This window comes from Zootoca vivipara, chromosome 13 (genome assembly GCF_965207765.1).
Source record: "Zootoca vivipara chromosome 13, rZooViv2.hap1.1, whole genome shotgun sequence".
Classification (NCBI taxonomy): domain Eukaryota; kingdom Metazoa; phylum Chordata; class Lepidosauria; order Squamata; family Lacertidae; genus Zootoca; species Zootoca vivipara.
Genome location: NC_142596.1, coordinates 31,655,760 through 31,676,953, shown reverse-complemented (window position 1 = coordinate 31,676,953; position 21,194 = coordinate 31,655,760). Strand labels below are relative to the sequence as shown.

General features: G+C 46.7%; 1 protein-coding gene across 1 annotated transcript; it reads left to right on the top strand.

Moving 5' to 3' along the window:
- Positions 1–4,014: 4,014 nt before the first annotated feature.
- On the top strand, positions 4,015–19,685 carry TEKT4 (tektin 4). The gene is made up of 7 exons (XM_035132003.3): positions 4,015–4,851; positions 5,188–5,952; positions 7,882–7,952; positions 11,896–12,039; positions 13,614–13,836; positions 15,827–15,981; positions 19,331–19,685. Exons 2-7 carry the CDS (start codon positions 5,419–5,421, stop codon positions 19,545–19,547), a joined length of 1,344 nt encoding a protein of 447 aa, XP_034987894.1. The 5' UTR covers positions 4,015–4,851; positions 5,188–5,418; the 3' UTR covers positions 19,548–19,685.
- Positions 19,686–21,194: the final 1,509 nt, after the last annotated feature.

Sequence of the window (21,194 nt, the reverse complement as noted above, 5' to 3'; positions counted from 1 at the left end):
AGGCAGTGCCATTGGCCCAAGCCATAAAATAGGCAGAATGGAGGGGAAATGGAGTCCCTGTCAAATCTGATCCAGGGTGGGAAGGAAGGGATTCCTTCTAAAATGGGTAACCTTTTGTTCCTGATAAGTGATTGTGACAGTTCTCACACTTGGTTGTAGATTTCTCTGAGCAAGTTGTAGACTTCTCTCTGAGCCCAGGCCTGTATATGTGGTGGCTTTTTCCTCAAAGCTACCCTGTGAGGTTGGAGCAAGAGTTGACATGCCCATGGCCGCTGGGTGAATATCAGGACTAGGAATTTGAACCCAGGTTTTGCTAGGCCATGTGTGGCATTAATAGTACATGGGTGTGGAATTCAGAAGTGTTCTTGGCACAGTTGCACACAGACCTCCATTTCCTTCCACCAAATTACAGCAAAGTCATCAGTACTGGGTAGCCTCCATGCTGAAGATATTTCTGCACCAAGAAAAGGTATTTCTGCACTAAGAATACATGTACTGTTCTAGTCCTGCCCCCATGCTCCTACCAGACTTACTTGGATGGCCACCTTTCTGGTTTCCAAGACCAGCTGCCATTGGCTGCATGATTTTAAGAATGCCTTTGCAAGGGAAACTTTTTTTTTAAAAAAAAACCTTTTTATTAAAGATTAAGCCCAGCTGCTAGGGGACCTGTGTTCATGCCCAGTAAACATGTGTTTTTGGGCAAGCATTACATACAACTAGCCTTGTATTCGGCCAAAGTGGATTATGTCGTAAAGTAATATTTCTGGGTCAGCGACTGCTTCTATCCTTAATCACTCATTCACTGGTTCATTGCAAATGTATGCAAGAGAAAACCCATGAATTGGCTCAGCAACTCCAGACTGCTATGCTGCCTGTGTGTCATTTATGACCTAAATCAACACCACCCCACCCCCATTTTTATTGCAGGAGTGTAGGAAGTTGTTTTGTACGGAGTCAGACCATTGGTTCAGCTCAGTATTGTCTGTACCTGCGATGGGGTATCTGTAGCCATCCAGATGAATGTTGGCTGTGCTGCTTGGGGTTTTTAGAGTTAGTGCAGCATCCAGAGGGCCACAGGTTCATAATCTCTGCAGTCTACTGCAGCTTGCCAGGGTTTTTGAGGCGGGGTGTGTGTGTGCTTTCTGAGCTGCAGCAAAGAGCCATTGCTCAGTGATAAAGCATCTGCTTTGCATGCAGAAGTTTCTCTGGTTCAATCCCAGGTTTCTCCAAGTAAGGCTGAGAGAAGACTTCTAGAAACCCTAGAGAGCCGCAACCATTCAGTGTAAATGGTTCTGAGCGAGATTGACAAATTGCCTCCCTTGGTATAAAGCAGCTTCCTGGAGATGACTGGACCTGCTGCAGGAGCCCTTTCCCAGATTCCAAGGAAACTGACTTACTGTCCCTTCTCCTTTTCTACAAAAAAAGTGAATTGATTTGTCTGTCCGGACTTAAGAACACAAAAGGAATTCATGTCCCCCTGCAAAGCCAGAAATGGGATCCTCTTCAGGCATGCCCAAACTTCGGCCCTCCAGATATTTTGGATTACAATTCCCATAATCCCTGACCACTGGTCCTGTTAGCTAGGGATCATGGGAGTTGTAGGCCAAAACATCTGGAGGGCCGCAATTTGGGGATGCCTGCTCTATGTGATGCCCCTTCTGGCATTTGAGGGGGTCATTAGACCCACAAAGTCACCTTGGTGCTGAGCCTCTCAAGCTGTTACCACGGGGGCTGCAGGCAGTGTGCTAGCCCATTCAAACATGGATTATTACTATTTAGTTTATTACTTGCACTTCACTTAAGATCCCAGGGTGGGTTACAAACATTTACAATACAACCTTAAAAACAGCTTTAAAATTGTGCAATTACAAAACATGCAGTCACAAAAAGGTAGGCTTACATCTTGGGTGGCAAAGACCAGGGTTAAGAGGCTTGCTTTCAGCATTGGCTGAAAGCTGTTGTGATGTTGCTAGATGCATCTCTGTAGGGAGGGAGTTGCACAATTTAGGGGCTGCCACAGAGAAGGCCCTGTCTGGAGCCATACATCCTGAGCTTCTGAGGATGGTGGAACTAGCCCCCCACCCTGATGATCTTAACACCTGAAATAGTCCATAGGGAAGGAGGTAGTCTTTCAGGTAAAGGTAAAGGGACCCCTGACCATTAGGTCCAGTCGTGACCGACTCTGGGGTTGCGCGCTCATCTCACATTATTGGCCGAGGGAGCCGGTGTATAGCTTCCAGGTCATGTGGCCAGCATGACAAACCCACTTCTGGCAAACCAGAGCAGCACATGGAAATGCCGTTTACCTTCCCGCTGTAGCGGTTCCTATTTATCTACTTGCATTTTGACGTGCTTTTGAACTGCTAGGTTGGCAGGAGCTGGGACTGAGCAACAGGAGCTCACCCTGTCACAGGGATTCGAACCGCCGACCTTCTGATCAGCAAGCCCTAGGCTCAGTGGTTTAACCCACAGCGCCACCTGGGTCTCAGTCTTTCAGGTAGTTGAGGCTTAAGACTTTTACAGCTTCAAACACTAACCTGAGCACCTTGAATTACACCTGGAAATGAACTGGCAAGCAATGCAGCTGTTTTAAATGGGTTACAGTATTTTCAAACTTTCCTTGGACTGCCTTTTGAACCACTTGAAGTTTTCACATCATTTGCAAGGCCAGCCCCACTGAGAGCACATTGTAATAATCCATTCCAATCCTCCCAGTTGCCACCAGCTATTGTGCCAGTAGAGTTGTAGAACTCAGAAAGACGTAGGGGGGTTAAAGAGTTGTCAGCTAGGCTACAAAGACACGAGTAATCCTTGACAGACATCTCCAAGTAGGGGTGGAAATAACTATCTTCACCCCTCTTTAGAAATCCCAAAGTGTGGCCTGCAAATTCTCACCACTTGGCCAGACAACTACGGTATGTTTACCTGCAGACTGTCCAAAAAAGGGACTTGTATTCTTCAAGATAATCTGGTTTACTACAACTCCCATCAGCTGCAGGAATATACTGCTGGGACTGATGGGAGCTGTAGTCCAAAAAGCAGCCATTTATGTTGATAGGATTTGTACTTCAAGCACCACCTTGTGGGCAGCTGTCAAAATACATTACTTAGGGCTCTTCTGATACCATTTATCTTACAAATGTTAGCTGGAAGTACTTGGTCTGGTGCAACAAGTTGTTTCATTTGCTGCTTCAAATGGGAGTTGTGAATAAAAAAACCCTTGGCATTAAATCAAAAATACCAAACTTGATCCCTGGAGAAGAGCCTTGTCTTGGTAGCGCCTCTACTTTGCAAGAAGAAGGTCCCTGGTTTAACCCATGGCATCTCCAGAGAGGGCTGTGAAGGACCTCTGCCGGATATCCTGGAGAACAACTCGCTGAGGATAGCACACAGTTTGGACCAATGGTCTGACTGCAATGGTCTCATCATTGGTCTCATCAATAACATCTGAAGGCAGCCCTGTTTAGGGAAGCTTTTAATGTTTATTCGATTATTTTATTTTATTTTTTTGTTGGAAGCTGCCCAGAGTGGCTGGGGAAACCCAGCCAGATGGGCGGGCCTGGAGGGGGGGTGGATGTAAGGGGAAGGGCTTATAGAGAACAGGCCCCCCTCATCAGAAGCAGCCCATCTCCAAGCAGTCAGGAAAGCGAAGGGGAGGATGAGGAAAGTCAGGAGACGGGAAAGGGAGTGCCCAGGCTCTGGCAACATCCAAGAGCCCCTGCTCCACAGGCAGGAAGAGAGGGAGAGGAATAAGGCAGACAGCAGACCCTTCCCCCCCCCCCCCGCGACACCAGAATTGAGGAGGAGGAGAAGAGGGAGGAGATTCACTGTCCCGAGGCTCTTATGTTGGTCCAAATCGCGGAAGGGGGCAGTGCCGGATTCTGATTCGGACTGACAAGACATGCAACCAGCAGCTCACTTCACTGTAAATAATGTGCACTAATAAAAACTTCTGAAAGACAAGCATGCAGAGGGTCGTTACTCAAGAGTAGTCGCAACAACCCTGACAATTAGTGTGCCTCCAGCAGATCCCTGAGCAATCTACAGTATTTTGCTTTGCACAGGAAAGCACTTAATATATTTCAATAACTAAGTTCCCAATTTAATGGATGTGTCTGTTTTTGAAAGTTGTGCAATATTGGATGTAGTGACGTTTGATGCTTATGTTGGTTCTCACTATCGGACTTGATGAATTTTCTGTTTCAAAGGTCCTCCCCTCCCACCCATAAATCCAATTTTGAGTGTTGACCAGGATCATGTACAGATAATTGGTACCCGTTTTGTAAATTCATGTACTTTTCAAGTGACAGCAGTGGAAACGAACCGAGGTCCCTCCATCACTTACACTATAATAGAGGTGGGGGGACCTTTTTCAGCCCCAAATCCACATTCCCTTGTGGTGGGAGCCACATGGCAGTGGTGGGGGTGGCTGGAGCTAAAAGTGGGGGCAGCTCTTATCCTTCATGTGTGGTATGCTACATCCCCATCTCTTGAAAATGCATGCATACAAGCAAGGGTTTCCTTACATTTCAGTGGCATAGTGCAGCCAGGCAAAGCCATGAGGGATGTGGCCTATACCTTCCAGCAAACAGATAAAGGGGCCTGGAGGAACACATCTGACCCTGGGCTTGATGTTTCTAGGCCCTGAGACAGCCGTAAACTATGACAGTTTTGTTTCCCCCCCCACCTCAGTTACATCATGTGCTGCAGCTGCTGCCCACTCGATGTCCAGCTCTGATTCTGTGAGTTGATGCTCCACCCACCTTTGCCACTGGCCTCGCCCACCACTGACGTGCCCCTAAGAAGGGTCTAGGTTGAGAAAGTTTCCCCACCGCTTGCCTAAGATCTCCTGTGAGTTCAGAGCCTTGGGACGAGATCTATTTTTAAAATACTGTCCTTTGATTAAAATTAATTCCAGGGGGGAGGGTTTTGTAAGATGTAATTAAGCAATAACAAAAAATTGATTACAAGAATTGCAAAGCAATTGACGACAACAGTGGGAAGCTCCATTGTAATTACAGCACAAGGAAAAACAAGGCTGAAATGATTATGATGCTGCTATATATTTTATTTTACTAACGTGGCAATTTGTAGCCACATTGATTTAATGCACTGGGGGCTCAGCTCCAGATTCCTTTCATTTGCAAATGATGTTCCCGTCCCTGTCTCCCCATTGGCTCGCTGCAGTCTCCCTAGGCGACAAGAGGCCGTGTCAGGCCTAACGGAACATTCCCCACATGGCTCATTGGCTTCAGGCGTCACCAGGGGCAACAGGACAACACGGAGCCTCAGCAAGGCTTTGCAGTTTTCTCCTAGTAGGTGAGCATCCCCACTGAGCCTGGGGACTTTCCTGGCTGGGGGAATCCTCTTTGTGGAGTTCTATTAGACCTGTGATTGGCCTGAAGAGCTCCTGGCACCATGTCTTACCCTGGTATCCTCCTGACCAAGGAGCCGGCTCCCCAGACCATCCCCGTCTCCGAGCTGCCCATGAAGGTCTACGAGGTAGCGCTGAACACTGGCCCCGATTCCTCCAGTGGCTTGGCTACCGCTGGCTTCCGCACGGCCAAGTACCTGCCCGAGGAATGGAACCAGCACAACTATGCCCGGTACCATGAGGCCTTTGCCGACCGCGACCACTCCGAGCGAGTCCGCATCGAGTCCCAGAATGTGGCCGCCTTCACGGCGGAGCTGGCTCAGCGCACCCAGGAGGACTCCACCATTAAGGTAGGCGAACGCCTCCAGGACATCCACTTCTGGAAGTCGGAGCTCCAGAGGGAGATTGAGGACCTCACGGAGGAGACGAACCTGCTGGCAGCTCAGAAGCTGCGCCTGGAGAGGGCCATCGACGCTACTGAGATCCCGTACAGCATTGCCATGGACAACTTGCAGTGCCGCGAGCGCCGGCTGCCTCCCGATCTGGTGAAGGACCAGGTGGAGGCGGAGTTGCTCAAGGTAGGACATTTACTTATTCATTCTGGGCTCAGGTTAAGAGGTTGGTTTGGACCAATAAAACCTCAGGACATGAAGGACTGCTTCCCCCCAATCTGGCCCCTGCAATCACTAAGCCAGTGATGGCGAACATATGACACGTGTGTCAGACGTGACACGCAGAGCCCTCACTGCTGGCACGTGCCCTATCGGCCCAATCGCTCTGTTGTTGTTGTCGTCGTCCCCCCCCTGTTTGTTCCCCCACTCCTCACGCTACAGCTTGCCTCCGCTGCTAAAACCCGTTGTCAAAACCCGGATCCTTCTTCTTCTTGTTGTTGTTGCTGGTAGCCAGAGTTTGGTTTTTTAACCCTTTCTGTGCTGTTTTTTCTGGTGCTTTGGCAGATGATGATTGGGTGTAACAGTGTTCATTTTTTAACCCGTTCTGTGCTGGGTTTTTTGGCGCTTTGGCAGACTATGTTGGTGCTGCGTATAAGTTCCAGCGAAGGTATTATCCGTCATTTATTTCTGTTCTCTTCCCCCCCAAAAAGCGCAGCAGCTTTGGGGCATCCCCCCCCCAAAAAAACCTCCAAAACTTTGGCCAGCAGCTCCCCCCAAAAAGCTCAACAACTCTGGGCACTTTGTGTTAAATAAGGGTTTTTTGGTTTGGTTTGGTTAAATAATTAGTTTTTGGTTTATTAAATACAGTTAAATATGACAATTATACATTTTTGTTATTTAAACTATAAATATCACGAGATTATGGTTTTTTCCTCGAAGTGACACACCACCCGAGTTATGCTTGGTTATTGGGCGAATTTTGACACACCAAGCTCAAAAGGTTGCCCATCACTGCTCTAAGCACTACACCACACTGGCTCTCAAGGATCAATGTTGTTGTGGCCTCGTTTCTTTTGGAGAAGCATCACAGCTCAGTTGAAGAGCACCTGCTTTGCATCGTCAAGAAGGTAGGGTTCCTGCCTGAACCCCTGGAGAACTACCAGTCAGTGGAAACAACACTAAGCTATATTGGCTGATGGTCTGACTCGATGTAAGGTTATATATATCCCATGTCTCTAATGGGAAACGGCCAAAGCTTAAAAAGTCCCAGGTTCAGTCCTTGACATCTCCAGGTGAGGCTGGGAGAGATTCCCTGGCTGAAACCCTAGAGAAATGCTGCCAGTCAAATATACAGTGTATATATTTGCATGCATTTAAAACCTGCCTATGGGAAGCACTGTGTCTGGAAGAGAAGTGCCCCCCCCATTCCCAGATCCGCATTTTATCTGGCCCTCTGTCCAGGGCTTGGGAGGGGGGCATGTCACAACGGTTGTGGTTTAGGGCAGGCGCTGTTTCCACTCCTGAACTGCCATTGTCTTCTGGGGTGGCGGGGAGAGATGGAGGCATGTGCATAAAAGGTGGGGGAGCAGCGATCTTGTCAATGACATTTATTGTTGTGCCACACCATGCCCACTGGTGTGAATGAAATTTGGCGCGAAATGCTGGCATATTGGTCAAAAAGCCACAGTTCGATCACACAGCAGTCACTGCAGTGTGGAAGGAACATTAGGAAATGGGGCAGAAGGACTAGCGTTATAATCAGGAAAACTAATGCAATTATTTCCTGTGGCGGAATGCACCTTGTTTCTCTATCCATACACAATCAAACGAAAAACAGAAGGAGCACAGTTCAGTTTGGGAGAATATCATAGCCTTAATATGATATCTAAAAGACACTCATGTTGGTGCCTGGTTGGGAGACGGGCACTGAATGCCCAAACTGGAATGGCTATTGCATAACCTTTGGAAGTTTGGAGCACCCAGGCAAGAACCTCCTTTAAAGATTGGGCAGTTCCTATAAGACACCCTCCCCCAACCTGGTGCCTTCCAGATGATTTGGACTACAACTTCCAGCAGCCCCGGCTAGCTGCTAATCTCTCTCCTGCTTTTATCTAGGAAGCTGAGCTCATCAGAAACATCCAAGAGCTACTCAAACGAACTGTGAAGCAAGCTATTAATCAGATACAGTAAGATCCCTTTCCACTGTTGCGGGTTGCTGGTGTTCTAACTAACTCTTGAACCTAGTCCTGGTGTAACGTGTGATCGATTGGGAGGAAAATCAAAGCATTGTGCTCTGCAGAGGGTGGGATGTGTGAACTGATACCTTGTAACTTTGGTATCCTGTGCCCCTGATGCACAGCCCAGCCAGCATTCTGAAGCTAAGCAGCTCTGAATCTGGTCACTGTCTAGATGGGAGACCAAATGGGACACACACACACACACCATAGCTGCCAAGTCTCTCATTTTTTGTGGGAAACCCCCATATTTAAAACAGTTTCCCGCTGGCAGCTTGGATTAAAAAAAATCCCGTAAATCCCCCGGATTTCTTACCTGCCAGGGAGGCTCCATTTTGGGTCCTGGTGCCGCCCGATTTCCGGTGCCCATACATGGGTAGCGCAGCACCGGAAGTTGCTTCTACGCATGTCTGGACATGTGTAGAAGCGATTTCCGGTGCCGCGCCGCTGCTGATCCCGCATTTTTTTGGCGGGAGACTTGGCAGCTATCACACACCCCCCGTTTCAATTCATAATAGAAGCAAGGTGGGTGTAGAATTGAACTACAGTGGTGCCTCGCAAGACGAAATTAATTCGCGCCGCGAGTCGCTTCGTCTAGCGATAATTTCGTCTTGCGAAGCGCGGGTTGCTGCGGCAAAACAAACAAACAAAAAACCGCCGAAAAACTTCGTCTTGCGAAGCGCGGCCAATGAAAACTCCATTTTGAGAGTCACCAAAAACATCGCAAGACACTTTCGTCTAGCGAGTCTTTCGTTGCGCGAGGCATTCGTCTTGCGAGGTACTACTGTAATTAAGTAATAAGTGTGTGAACTGCTTTGCAAATGGTTGTGATTGTGTTGATAAAACAATGATAATAACATGACAAATCTACTTGCATGTTACCAGAGTCCTAGGAGATTAATGGTTAATTGCATCATTGATTGGCATGAGACTTTTTAGTGGACCACAGTACACTTGCCTCAGGGATTCATGCATTAATAACCTCCTGTCTAGACTGCTGCAATTTAGTCTTCATAGAGCTGCCCTTGGAAGCAGCCTGGTAGCTGCAGCTGTTACAGAATGCAGTGAAGGGAGGATCATATCCCCCTTGGCTGCCTGTGAAATACTGGGGTATTTCACAATAAATGGATGCTGGTATCAAGTGTACAAAGCCCAGTTTCTTCTGAGCTGGCTGTGTTCCTACGTCCCCAGGGTCTTCAGCTTAGTGTAATGCCAGATGACCTTGTCCCCCTTCCTCCTGGAGCTGTGGGTAAGAGCATAGTAAGAGCATAGTTTTGGTTGGCTACCAAACAGCCAAAACTAGCCCCATCCTAATGTTCGATTTCCTTTATAATATATATAACTTTTTAGAGAGAAAATGTGCTCTTACAGTTGCCACTAGATGGCAGTATGAACTAAGAAACAAGAATACACACAGGCAAGCTGCAGAACAGCTTTGGATAATATGGAAAGGGATGGTTTCGGGGAAGAGTATCATCCATGATTGAAGCGTCCTGTCCCCCACGCTTGTTTGTAACGTCCACAGCAGAGCCTGTGTCCCTCTCCCACTACAGTGTTCTTTGGCGATCACTCGTAGCCGAGTAAGATTGTCTTCCATAAACACGGTTTTAACAATGGGTCCATAAGTGACACTAGAGGCCAATTCTGGATCCACACGTCCTTCCACAGTGGGGACATTGGTTTCCAGGTGGGAGCTGATCATGGTGTGGATTTGCCAAGCGTGCCTTCCTCTTAGCACGTTTCTCCCTTGAGTCCTGAGATCGAGTTTCTTCAAAGCCCATGACACCTTTGGTAAAAGCTGTTCTCCAACTGGAGCGCTCGCAGGCCAGTGTTTCCCAGTTGTCAGTGTTTATACTACATTTTTAAAGATTTGCCTTGAGACAATCTTTAAACCTCTTTTGTTAACCACCAGCATTACGCTTTCCATTTTTAAGTTCGGAATAGAGTAGTTGCTTTGGAAGACGATTATCAGGCAGCCGCATAACATGACCAGTCCAACGAAGTTGATGTTGAAGAATCATTGCTGGTGATTTTTGCTTCTTCCAGTACACTGATATTAGTTCACCTGTCTTCCCAAGTGATGAGTAAAATATATGAAGCTTGTGTGTAGCACTGCAGGAGGAAAGAACACAGCTCCCCCTTTGGGTAAATGCAAAGAACTAGAAACTCGAAACAGAATTGGTGGTTTCTGGTCTCCTAAGCTGCATAATGCCTTTGTCTCATAGCACAAATGTGTGGGTTTGCCTTGCATATAAGTTTGCAGGGAACTTGTGGCCCTCCTGATGATGTTGGACTATAGCTCCCATCAGCTGCAGCTAGCCTGGGGATGATGGGAAATGTAATCTAGCCACTAGGACGGTCACAGGTTCCCCTTGTTGGCAGAATAAAAAAACAACCTCTGCCTCATTTTGCACCTGCCTGGCTTTTCCCAGACATTTTTTAAAAAAACATTTCTAACATTCTTGGCAAATATGACTGTCTCTAATTTTTATATAAAGTGAGATCTTGATGTGCACCCTGAATTACTTGATTTGCCTTTCTCAAATTATGTTCTAATTACTTTTAATTGCACTCACTTGAGCGCGTCAAGGATGGATTTTACTCTTGGATGAGCGTTTCAGTTTGAAATGTTCTCAGCATTGCATAACATCATGCTAAGGCTGATGGCTCGCATTTCTTGGTTGGAACTGCCACCAGGTGTCATATGGAGAGATGGAAGGAAAGGGCCTTTTTTGAATATTCACTGGGATTCAAATCCAACAGTGAAATCTATCTGTGAATAGCAATCTAAATGGAAGGGTTCCCCCCCCCCTAGAACTGGTCTTTTTATTGAGGTGTCGAACCATATAAGGTACTGTATGAAGGCAAATCTCAGGGCTCTCCAACATTTTCAGGCTGTTGGGTAGCCTTCTCCATTCTGGTGGCCTGCAGATGCCTTGGGGAATACATCCCTTCCAACACTCCTTAGATGAAAATAAGGGCATTTCTCACTCCCTAGCATTTCCTATCAGAAGACAGACGAGTGCCGCCACCATCACTACACCAATGGGACACAGCACATATGCCCTCCACCGTGCTGAGAAAACCCCTTAAACTCGATTTTATCTTATTTTATTCTTTGGTAGAGTTGCAAAAAGAACAACACACACCAAGAATATATATATATATTTTAAGAAAGGTGCAAGATTGAACGCGGATGCAAAGTTTTTTTTAAAAGACTCCTTGCACTCTGCTCTGCCCCACCTTTCTTCCTGCCTAGGTTGGTCCTGGCCCTCTGCCTGCCTCTCAGAGCCAATGCATTGTGTGGGGCCAGGCCTTGGCAGCAGCAGCTTCGCCTCCTCGTCGCCCATTCTCCAGCAACCACTACAAGCTGCCCAAGGGAGGAGGCTGGCAACTGCAGCCCCTGAGAGGCAACGGGATGCTCCCTTGCATCTGCCACCGCCGCTTGGGACGAGGGCCGGCTCATCCACTTCCCTGAGCTTGGAGGCGCTGGCAGGGGATCAAAGCTATCACATTTGGCTTTCGTAATTCTGGGACTGTTCTTGGAGGGTATGGGAATACAGTTCTGGTAGCTCAGCCATGCTGGCTGGGGCTGATGGGAGTTGTAACCCAAAACACGGCAGCACGGCCTGGGGCTGATGGGATCTGTAGTCCGAAACATCTGGAGGGATGCTAGGCTGGGCAAGGCTGCTGTTAGGCATTCAGTACCTATTTAGACAGGCTGCTCTCTGAAACACAAATCTCTGAGGAACTGAACTTCACAAGGTTTTCTTGGGCTGACTAAAATTGGGTGTGTAGGCTGCATTTTGCTCACAAAACAAAGGTGAATGGTGGGGAAGGAGTGTGCTTTCAAGGCCCCCCTCCATTCTGAGGTTTGCGGTGTTTGATTCTGCAGATTAAATCGAGATCACAAGGAGATCTGTGAAATGGACTGGTCTGACAAAGTTGAAACTTACAACATTGACGAGAAATGTGGGAGGTACAATAACCAGAGCACGAACATCCAGTTCCATCCAAACACATCGAGGTTCGAGGACAGGTGAGTACCTCTGGATCACCTACACCTGGGAAGGAAGGCGGCACAGAGTAAGGAATCCATTGTATCTACCCTTAGGTGTCACCATTTGTGTACAGTATTTGAGAGATACTTGCAGCGGCCGCTGGAGCCCACTGGTAGGAAGGAAGGCCAGGAGACCAACAGCAGGTGGCGCCAAAGCCGATGACAGGCGTAGCCAACTAATTCTAGTTTTGTAACTATCCCCTCTGCTGAGTTGTACAAAGACAGTATTGAAGCTAAAGAGGAAGATAATAGGGAGGGCTACCCCACTGAACTGGTTGCAAGTAAGAAAGGCGGGTGGAGGGGCTGGCTAAAGGCAGGCTGAGGTTGCTGGGCCCACTCATCCCAATGGACTAACCTCTACAGGATGAAGGCCGTCCAGTGACGTTCACAGCTTGAGCAGAGATCTGAACATGGGTCTCCCCAAAGTCCAACAATTTACCCAACACACCACCCCCCGCCCTGGTGAGGTGAGCAGAACCATACACAGTACAGTGGTACCTCGGGGTTACAGACGCTTCAGGTTACAGACTCCGCTAACCCAGAAATAGTACCTCGGATTAAGAACTTTGCTTCAGGATGAGAACAGAATTTGTGGGGCGGCGGCAGCAGCGGGAGGCCCCATTAGCTAAGGTGGTACCTCCGGTTAAGAACAGTTTCAGGTTAAGAACGGACCTCCGAAACGAATTAAGTTCTTAACCCGAGGTACCACTGTATTTTAAATGTGAATGCCCCATAGATGCAGTCCAGATAGATGCAGTCCCAAAGATGGGGCGCGGGTGGCCTAAACCACTAAGCCTCTTGGGCTTGCCAATCGGAAGGTTGGCAGTTTGAATCCTGCGATGGGGTGAGCTCTCATTGCTCTGTCCTAGCTCCTGCCAGCCTAGCAGTTCAAAAGCATGCCAGTGCGAGTAGATAAATAGGTACCACTGTGGTGGGAAGGTAAACAGCGTTTCCATGTGCTCTGGCACTTGTTACGACCCTCTGTACACCAGTAGCAGTTTAGTCACGCTGGCCTCATGATCCGGAAAGCTGTCTGTGGACAAATGCCGGCTCCATTGGCCTGAAAGCGAGATGAGTGCCACAACCCTATAGTCACCTTTGACTGGACTTAACCGTCCAGGGGTCCTTTACCTTTTTTTACCTTTTACCTGCAGTCCAGGAGTGGGGACCAAATGCCACCCACTGAACTCTGTCTGGCCCTTGGAAATTTCCCCAGGCCTCCTTGATTTTTGCCAGGCTGGAATGTGTCCTTGAACCCTGAGGATGCCTCTTGCTTGGCTGGATGGAGGAGAGAGAGCAGTGTGTGCATCTGTGTAGAAGCTAGCCTACTATACATAGGCAACGTTTGCATCATTTCCTCTGCCCACGTTTGCTTCGGGCCCCGTCCGCCACTGCCATGTGGCATTCCCGCTCCCCACAAGAAGGGAACGTGGCCCTCAGTCAGACAAAATGTCCCCTAGCCCCATTTGGGGATGGCGGATGCTGTGACGCTCACAGTTTTGTTTCCCATCTGCTTCTGCCCTTGTCGCTCCTCCCCGGGGCCCACGCCACAGCGCTTCCACACCCGAGACGTGGGCCAAGCACAGCCACGACAACATCTACCGGGCCGAGCGAGAGAAGCTGGCATCCATCAATCTCCGCGCCCTGATCGACAACATCCTCCGTGACACGGCTGAGGACCTTCGCATGCAGTGCAACCGGGTGAACGAAGCCTTCGCCAAGCAGTTGGAGGTGTTGGAGGATGCCAAGCACAAGCTGGAGCACCACCTGAAGAAAGTACGGGAGAAGCTTCCTGGATTGGTCCACCCCAAATATCAGCACTGGGTTTGGGGGGGGGGTTGCTTGAGCAAGGCACCTTCCCTCAGTGAATTTACTTCCTCAGGGGGAGACCTTGCATACCCTACAAGTTTCCCAGAGGAAAACGAGGACATCCTGTTTCCCCCTGTGAGAGCACAGTCGCTATTTTGGGCGCCATGATCTCGCACAATTTAGCGTCAAGATCTTGCCCCCCTCCCCGTTCTCGTGTAAAAACATGAGTTTTTGAGTCCCAGAAAAAGCATGTCTTTTGGGCTCTGTGATCTCACATGGGAGCACAGACAGGAAGATGCATTTTCCGGTTTAGGGACTCAACATGTTGGAGGGTATGACATTGACAGTGGCAGCTTGACAGATACCTGAATAGGCCGGCCCTTGACACTAGCCCAGGCATGTTGTAAAGCAGGGTTAGGAAACCTAAGGCCCCAATGTTGTCCGTAGAACTGTCCCTAGGCCACAGGCCCTCACTGGGTCTGCTTCACATCCTCCTCGAGTGTTTTTGCTTGGCTGGAATGTGTGTCCTTGAACTCTGATAATGCCCCTTGCTTGCTTTGATGGTGTGTGTGTGTGTGTGTGTGTGTGTGTGTGTGTGTGTGTGGAAACTAGCCTACTGTACAAAGGTAAAATAGATATTTGTTGCTCCACCCCCCCACCCCCCGTCTTGATCTCCGGCCAGGAGCATATTACTCTGCAGTAGAGTTGACTTGCCCCCTGTTCCCCATCCACCATTCACCTCAAGGGAGATACAAATGATGAGAGACACAGGAGGAGATTGGAGGGAAGAAAATAAGTGTTTGGGCAAGTTGAGCAAAATTTCTCCTGGGAGGTGGGGGGTCCCCAGTGGGTGCCATAGAAGGTGCCGGTGGGCATGTTGACAACCTGTGGTTTAGTGTTAGGTGGGAACCAGGCCGCTGACAAAGCAACAGCTAGTGCACTTTATACCTTCAAATTACAGTGGAACCTCGGTTTATGAACACCTCTGTTTACGAATTTTCGGTTTACGAACGCCACGGACCCATCTGGAACGGATTAATTCACTTTCCATTATTTTTAATGGGAAAGTTTGCTTCAGTTTATGAACGCTTCAGTTTAAGTACTCCGCGGACCCGTCTGGAACGGATTAATCCACTTTCCATTACTTTCAATGGGAAAGTTCGTTTCAGTTTATTAATGCTTCAGTTTATGAACAGACTTCCGGAACCAATTGTGTTCATAAACCGAGGTACCACTGTAGTTTCCGTTTGAAGTGTTGTGGTGTATCCTCCTTGTTTTCAGAACAGCTCTCTAACTGAAGCGCTGACTCTGTCTCCAGCAGTGACTTTTCACTCGCAAACCAACACCACCCTTTGCCTAACAGGATACTGCAAGCAGATTTACCATACTTTTCCGTGTTTAAGACGAGGTTCTTTTATTGAAAATAAATCTTTAAAACTGGGGCTCGTCTCATACACGGATAGTGCGGAGGGGGGACGGGTGATTGGTGTCCGCCGTGAGCAGGAGATTGTCAGCGGCATTTGGGCGGGTGATTGGTGGCCGCGGCAAGGCCTGCTGGCGATTGGCTGCTGCTGTGGAAATTGTTTGGGCGATTTGCGGCTGCTGCCGACGAGCGGGCACACCAATAGCGGCTTTGGCCAAGTGTGCGATTGGCAGCGGCGGTCAGACGGGTGAGCGATTGTCGGCAGTCCCCCCCACCCCCCATAAAGCTCAAGAACTCTTGGCCATTTCTCCCCATTTACTTAATTTGGAGTCCCCCAAAATAGGGGTCGTCTTAGACACGGAAAAATACAGTACTTTGTGTATAAAAGACCTGGACATCTAAACATGCCCCAAAGTATTTCTAAAGCGTCCCCCTCCCCTTTTTGTGTATGTGCTGGAAGCCTCCAAGAAATGCAGCCAGTTGGGTGGTGTATAAATAAAAAAAAAATTATTTATTTTAATTATTTTAAAACAGACTCTTAAGGAAATTGGAGATCAAGAGCACAACATTGAAGCTCTCAAGCAAGCTATTAAAGACAAGGAAACTCCACTCAAGGTAGCTCAAACGAGGCTCTATGACCGTTCATTCAGGCCCAATGTGGATCTCTGCAGAGACGCTGCCCAGTTTAGGTAAGTGTTGTTCAAGCCTGGGGGGGGGGGTGTCTGAGGGATTTTTTTTTTAAAAAAATCTATGCTAGTTTTTCTGTGAAATAACCTAATTTTCACTAACCTAATGTGCCCATTGGAATAGAATTACCCAGCAGACCTTGCACTTCTCTGAATGTGGTAACATGATTCTCAGCAACTTAAATATTCCTTTTTGCAAGAAAAAATACGTATATGGGAGAGATATGAATTTTAAGTCCCGTTTTCAGAGAAAATATACATTTAAACATGAATTCTGGAAAAATGCCTTTAAATATACATCAAGTGTGTGTGTGTGGGGGGGAAGCCCATTTAAAACACTTCTTTTAGGGAGAGAATAGTAAAAGCTCATTTGGCGAGAAAATACACTAACACATATTTTGACTATTTTTCAAAAATATATGCTCATAGGTTTAAAATAATTCATAGGTTATTGTGGATATAGGGCAGAATGGAATTATGGGTAAAAATATGAAAGAGGCCAGAAACAGATTCATTTGATTTCATTTCAAGCACTTTTGCTTTGCTGGCCAGCCATGACTAATAGCAGCTCTGAAGGCGAGGACTGGGCTGGAGTTGCAGAGTGGGGTGGCCCCATTTTATTTTATTTTTAAGTTTTATTTACTTATTACAAAAAAACCAAAAGCACCGCCTTTCAGAAATCCTCCCTGGATGTCAGTTCCACCTTTGAAATCCCTGTAATGTATGGCAGCTCTACCTGAAATCAAACCATGGCTTCCTTTGGGTGTCGCTTGATGGAGCAAAATGCGCCGGCAGATCCAATGGGGGACCTCTAAAGTGATGCACAGTTTGGCTCTCAAACTGCCCAAGATGATCAGTTCCAAGGTTGGGCCCACTCACTATTCAGCTTGATTCCGATGTTACATGGAATGATGTAGTGGCAAATTAAGAATATGGGATCCCTTCATGATCATCGCAGCCACTCATCCTCACAGCCCCTTCTAAGAATTCATATTAATTTTAAAAATATACAATGGTAAGAACTTGGAATGCATTGCAATGTTCTATTCAGATCTCCATGTGTTGCCCTTCAGCTAGATCTACTAGGTTCTATGCCTATACGTGGGCAAATGATTTGGAGTGCTCCAATACATCCTTTTGGAATGACTTAATTTTCCTTGAAGTTCCATTGTATGTAACAGAACCTGCACACCAGTCCCTTGAAACTGGAGCCCCTTTTGTGGCCAGTGTTCCTAAATGCTTAGCTTTGGAGCCTACAGAATAACAACTCTTTGATGTTCTTCCTGCACATCTTCTCTAGAGGGACCCTAGGAGCCAATCCTCTGAGGCTGACTCGCCTCCTTTACTCTGATTGGCTCTTGTCAGCACAATGGGGGGAAAGTAATCTTCTTGGGGAGGAAAAAGCTCCCCTTTCATCCTGGTTGAGTGGTTCTAGGATACTGGAGACGGGGACCTTGTTGGGACCCTGCTGAAGAAATAGTAACAGGTCTTTGATAAACACACACTACACCTCTGGTTATATAAGCAGCATAGATGCTCCCAGGAAACTGAGCTGCATGGGCCTGTATCTATGTTTAGACAAGTGTTTTGTGGTAGTTTTGAGTGAGTGAGACAGAATTCTAACAGCTCCTCTTAAGTTCTGTTTAGCAAACTCACTTGCAAAAAGGTACTCGGGGGCGGGGGGCGGGACTGTACACTGTACTTAGGGTACAGGATTGTACAGAACAGATTGATTCCAGGTTGCAGCATATTACTAATACATCCTTTAAAAACCTACACACATACACGATCTTTTCACTGCAGTGCTTCTAATTGCGGCCTGCCATTACGGCAGAAAGGTTATCTACAACTCTTGAGTGCAGAAGTAACAAAGTGGGCATTTATCAGCTTGCAAACATGTTTGACGGACGTCTCCCGTCACCGACATGTTTGTACAAAACGGAACACCCGAGAAAAGAAGAGGGAGAAGAAAAGGCTGAAATTGCTTGATGCCTTTTCACCTGCTGGTCTTCTAAATTAGAAACAGGCATTGAACAGCTCCAAGGAGAGAAGATGTTCACTAGACATGCAAAAATGACCCGCAATTCTCATTCCCTGTACAGTATTACAAAATTGATTTTGTATGAGCCATAAACGATGTAGGCAGGTTTTTAGTCCAGAGGCAAATGCAAACAATGGCAAGGAGAATTGCTGACCAGTCTAGATCTGAAGCTCCTGCTTTGCATGAGGAGGAGTCCTCTTTCATTTGAGATTGGATTACTCCATTGCGCTTTTCTGTGGGGTGTCCCTTGCGCTTGATCCAAAATCTATAGCTTGCCTAGACTGCTGCTGCACAATTGCTGACGAGTGAGACCCCATTAGCATAGAGACAGACATTTGCTATCTGTCCGAGTTGTTATTGCTATATAAAGCCCTTGACAACCTGGGGCCAGTTTACCTGTCAGATTGCGACAAATTGGAAGAGTGACAAAGTTCCGTCAAGATCAGAATGGATTCAAAAAGTTGGCCAAATATGCGGAACTAGATACCGTAGCTTGTCAGAGAAAATAAAAAACAAACCAAAACAGGTATTTACATCAAGATGGGAAGTCTTTAAAACTTATTTGAAAAAATAACAATGGTAGTTTAAAGTCAGTTGCAGCGTTCGAATAATTTCAGCAGTAGTTTTAAGTAGGATGTAAAAGATAAGTCAGATCAAAGATGATCAAACTTTAATAGAACTTGTGGCAGTGTATAAACAATGAGAATTTGAGGTGGGGAGTAGATGACAGAAAAATACAATTATTATTTCAATATTAGGAGAATATTAGTTGATATATCAAGTTTCCTTTCCTTTTTTTCCTCTTCTTTCTCTTTGTGGTGATGGATAGTTGTTTTCTTTTTTTGTTTGATGTGTAAAAGTGATTAATTTTTTTAAAAAAAGAAGTATTATTAACAGCTCTGGAAAAAAGAAAAGAAAAAGAGATTGCCTTATCCCCATATATGCCCACTTAGCTGCTTCAATCTGTGAAACTGACTCTGTTACAGGCACCACATAATACTCATTCTGCACTTGTAGGAAATAGATTTTATATTTTTCTATTGTGGCAGCGCCTTCACTTTGGAACTCCCTGCCTATGAACACCAGACAGATTCCTTCACTGTAATTTTTTTTGTTTTACTCTTTCTGAAAACCTTTCTGCACCAAGGTTTTATTACAGTCAAGCAGCATATAAATTTTGTGAAATAAATGTTGGATGGTGTGGTTTCTAGGCAGGCTGGACCACCCGCTCCTCCAGCCCAACCTTCTTTATTTAAAAGAAAATTATTCCCTGCACCTCTGACATCCATTGCTCTGTTTCGCACTTTCCAGGCTGGTCAGTGAAATCGAAGAACTGACAGCGTCCATTGAGGCTCTCAAGAAGAAGCTACTGGAGTCAGAGCAGGCGCTGCGCAACCTCGACGACTCTCGGATGCATCTTGAGAAGGAGATTGCCGTGAAGGCCAACAGCATCTTTATTGACAGGCAGAAATGCATGGCGCATCGATCGCGATACCCGACCATCCTTAGACTAGCAGGATATCAGTAGCCACTGCTCCCTCCGGTAGAGGAGAGCGACCCACTTGCCTCGACTGACGAGAAATTCAGTTGCATAGGAATGTGAGCTTCTCTTCCCTCCCCCAGTTTTTGGTTTGTGTTGAAATAAAATGCAGACATGTTGCCAAGAGTTGTGGACTGTTGTCTGCTGGAGACTGGAGCCTTTTATCTGGGAGACTTGGTGGTTTATAAACCCCGACGTGGGGAGGGGTGGTAGTGTCCTCAAAACATGGTGTTGTGGCGAAGAGTGCAAGCTGCTACGTCCTTAAGGAAATGGTAGAGCATCTGTTTGCATGCAGCAGGTCGAAGGTTTGTTCTCTGGCACTTCCACGCAGGAGAAGCTGCCTGCCTGAGACCCTGAGGAGCTGCTGTCAATCAGTGTGGGCAGTAGGGTGATGACTTTTTTACAACCTCATTTCCCTGTATCATAATTTGATGAGCTCTCATTAAAGATTAGATAAAATCTTTCAAAGAGATTTGATAAAAAAAACCTCGCTCACAAAATGATTTTAAAAAATTTATCAGTTTTTTTGACCATTTTTGAAGTCACTGTAAGCAGATATAAAATTGAACCCAAGCTTTAGAGTCACATATATACAACAGTATATAGGGTCATCAAACACACAAGGAAGCTTTTTTTAGCTGCAGTAACAGTATAGATGCCGCTAGAGGACGATGTTTTGCTACCTCTCCTGTAGGTTCTTTTCCCAGCATGCCCGGCAGGGTCTGCTGGCTGAGTTTTGAGGTCCCAAAAAGGGCCTTTTACCTTGCGCAGGTGTGACATTTGTATACCCTATGTTGCTAAGAACACTCCCCATTGTGGAATGTGGTGTTGTGTCCAAATTCGATACGAAATATATATAGAATTGCTAATACAATTTTATGAAATGGTAAAACGGCATACAAAAAAATTAAAAACGGTTTGTGCGTAACCCTTTTTAATATTTCAATGGAATATACCTCGTTTGAGTCATTAATAGGCAAAAGTTCATTCATTTGTGCTACAGGAAATAATTTTTGAGAAAAAAATATGAAAAAGTCATCACCCTAGTGTGGACAGTGCTGAGCCAGATGGACCAAGAAGTCTGACTTGTCACAAGGCAGCTTCCTATTACTGGTACTGTATGTTCTGGTGTTCCCATCTCACCTTGGTCACAAACTGACCCGGTCGCCATAAAATCAGTGAGTGCTGGTCCTCCTTTCTGTGGAGGAAGCACAAAGGAACCTGAAGCAGTTGGAGCAGCGAAGACCTAGGTGAGTTGATGAATGCCTTTGAGAGGGCCCTGGCTGACCTATTTTGGGAGCAATTGACTCATCTGTTCCTGGCCTGGAGAAAGGGCGAGCTCAGGAATAGGGCTGGGTGGTACCTGTGGTTTTCAACATTGCGATATATCACCAGCTAAACATCACGATATAACGATGTGATGTCTGAAATAAGGATGGAGTTATGTAGAGGCATTGGCTGGTTTTCACCACATTGTGATTTTTGCATAGCACACACCACAATTCGCAATATATTGCCAGGTCAAAAATTACGAAACCAATACCATGAGATGGACTTGAAACTGGTTTGGGATAATATACCGCCCAGCCCTAACACGCATCATGATATTGCCAGGTCAAAACCTGATACCGGTAT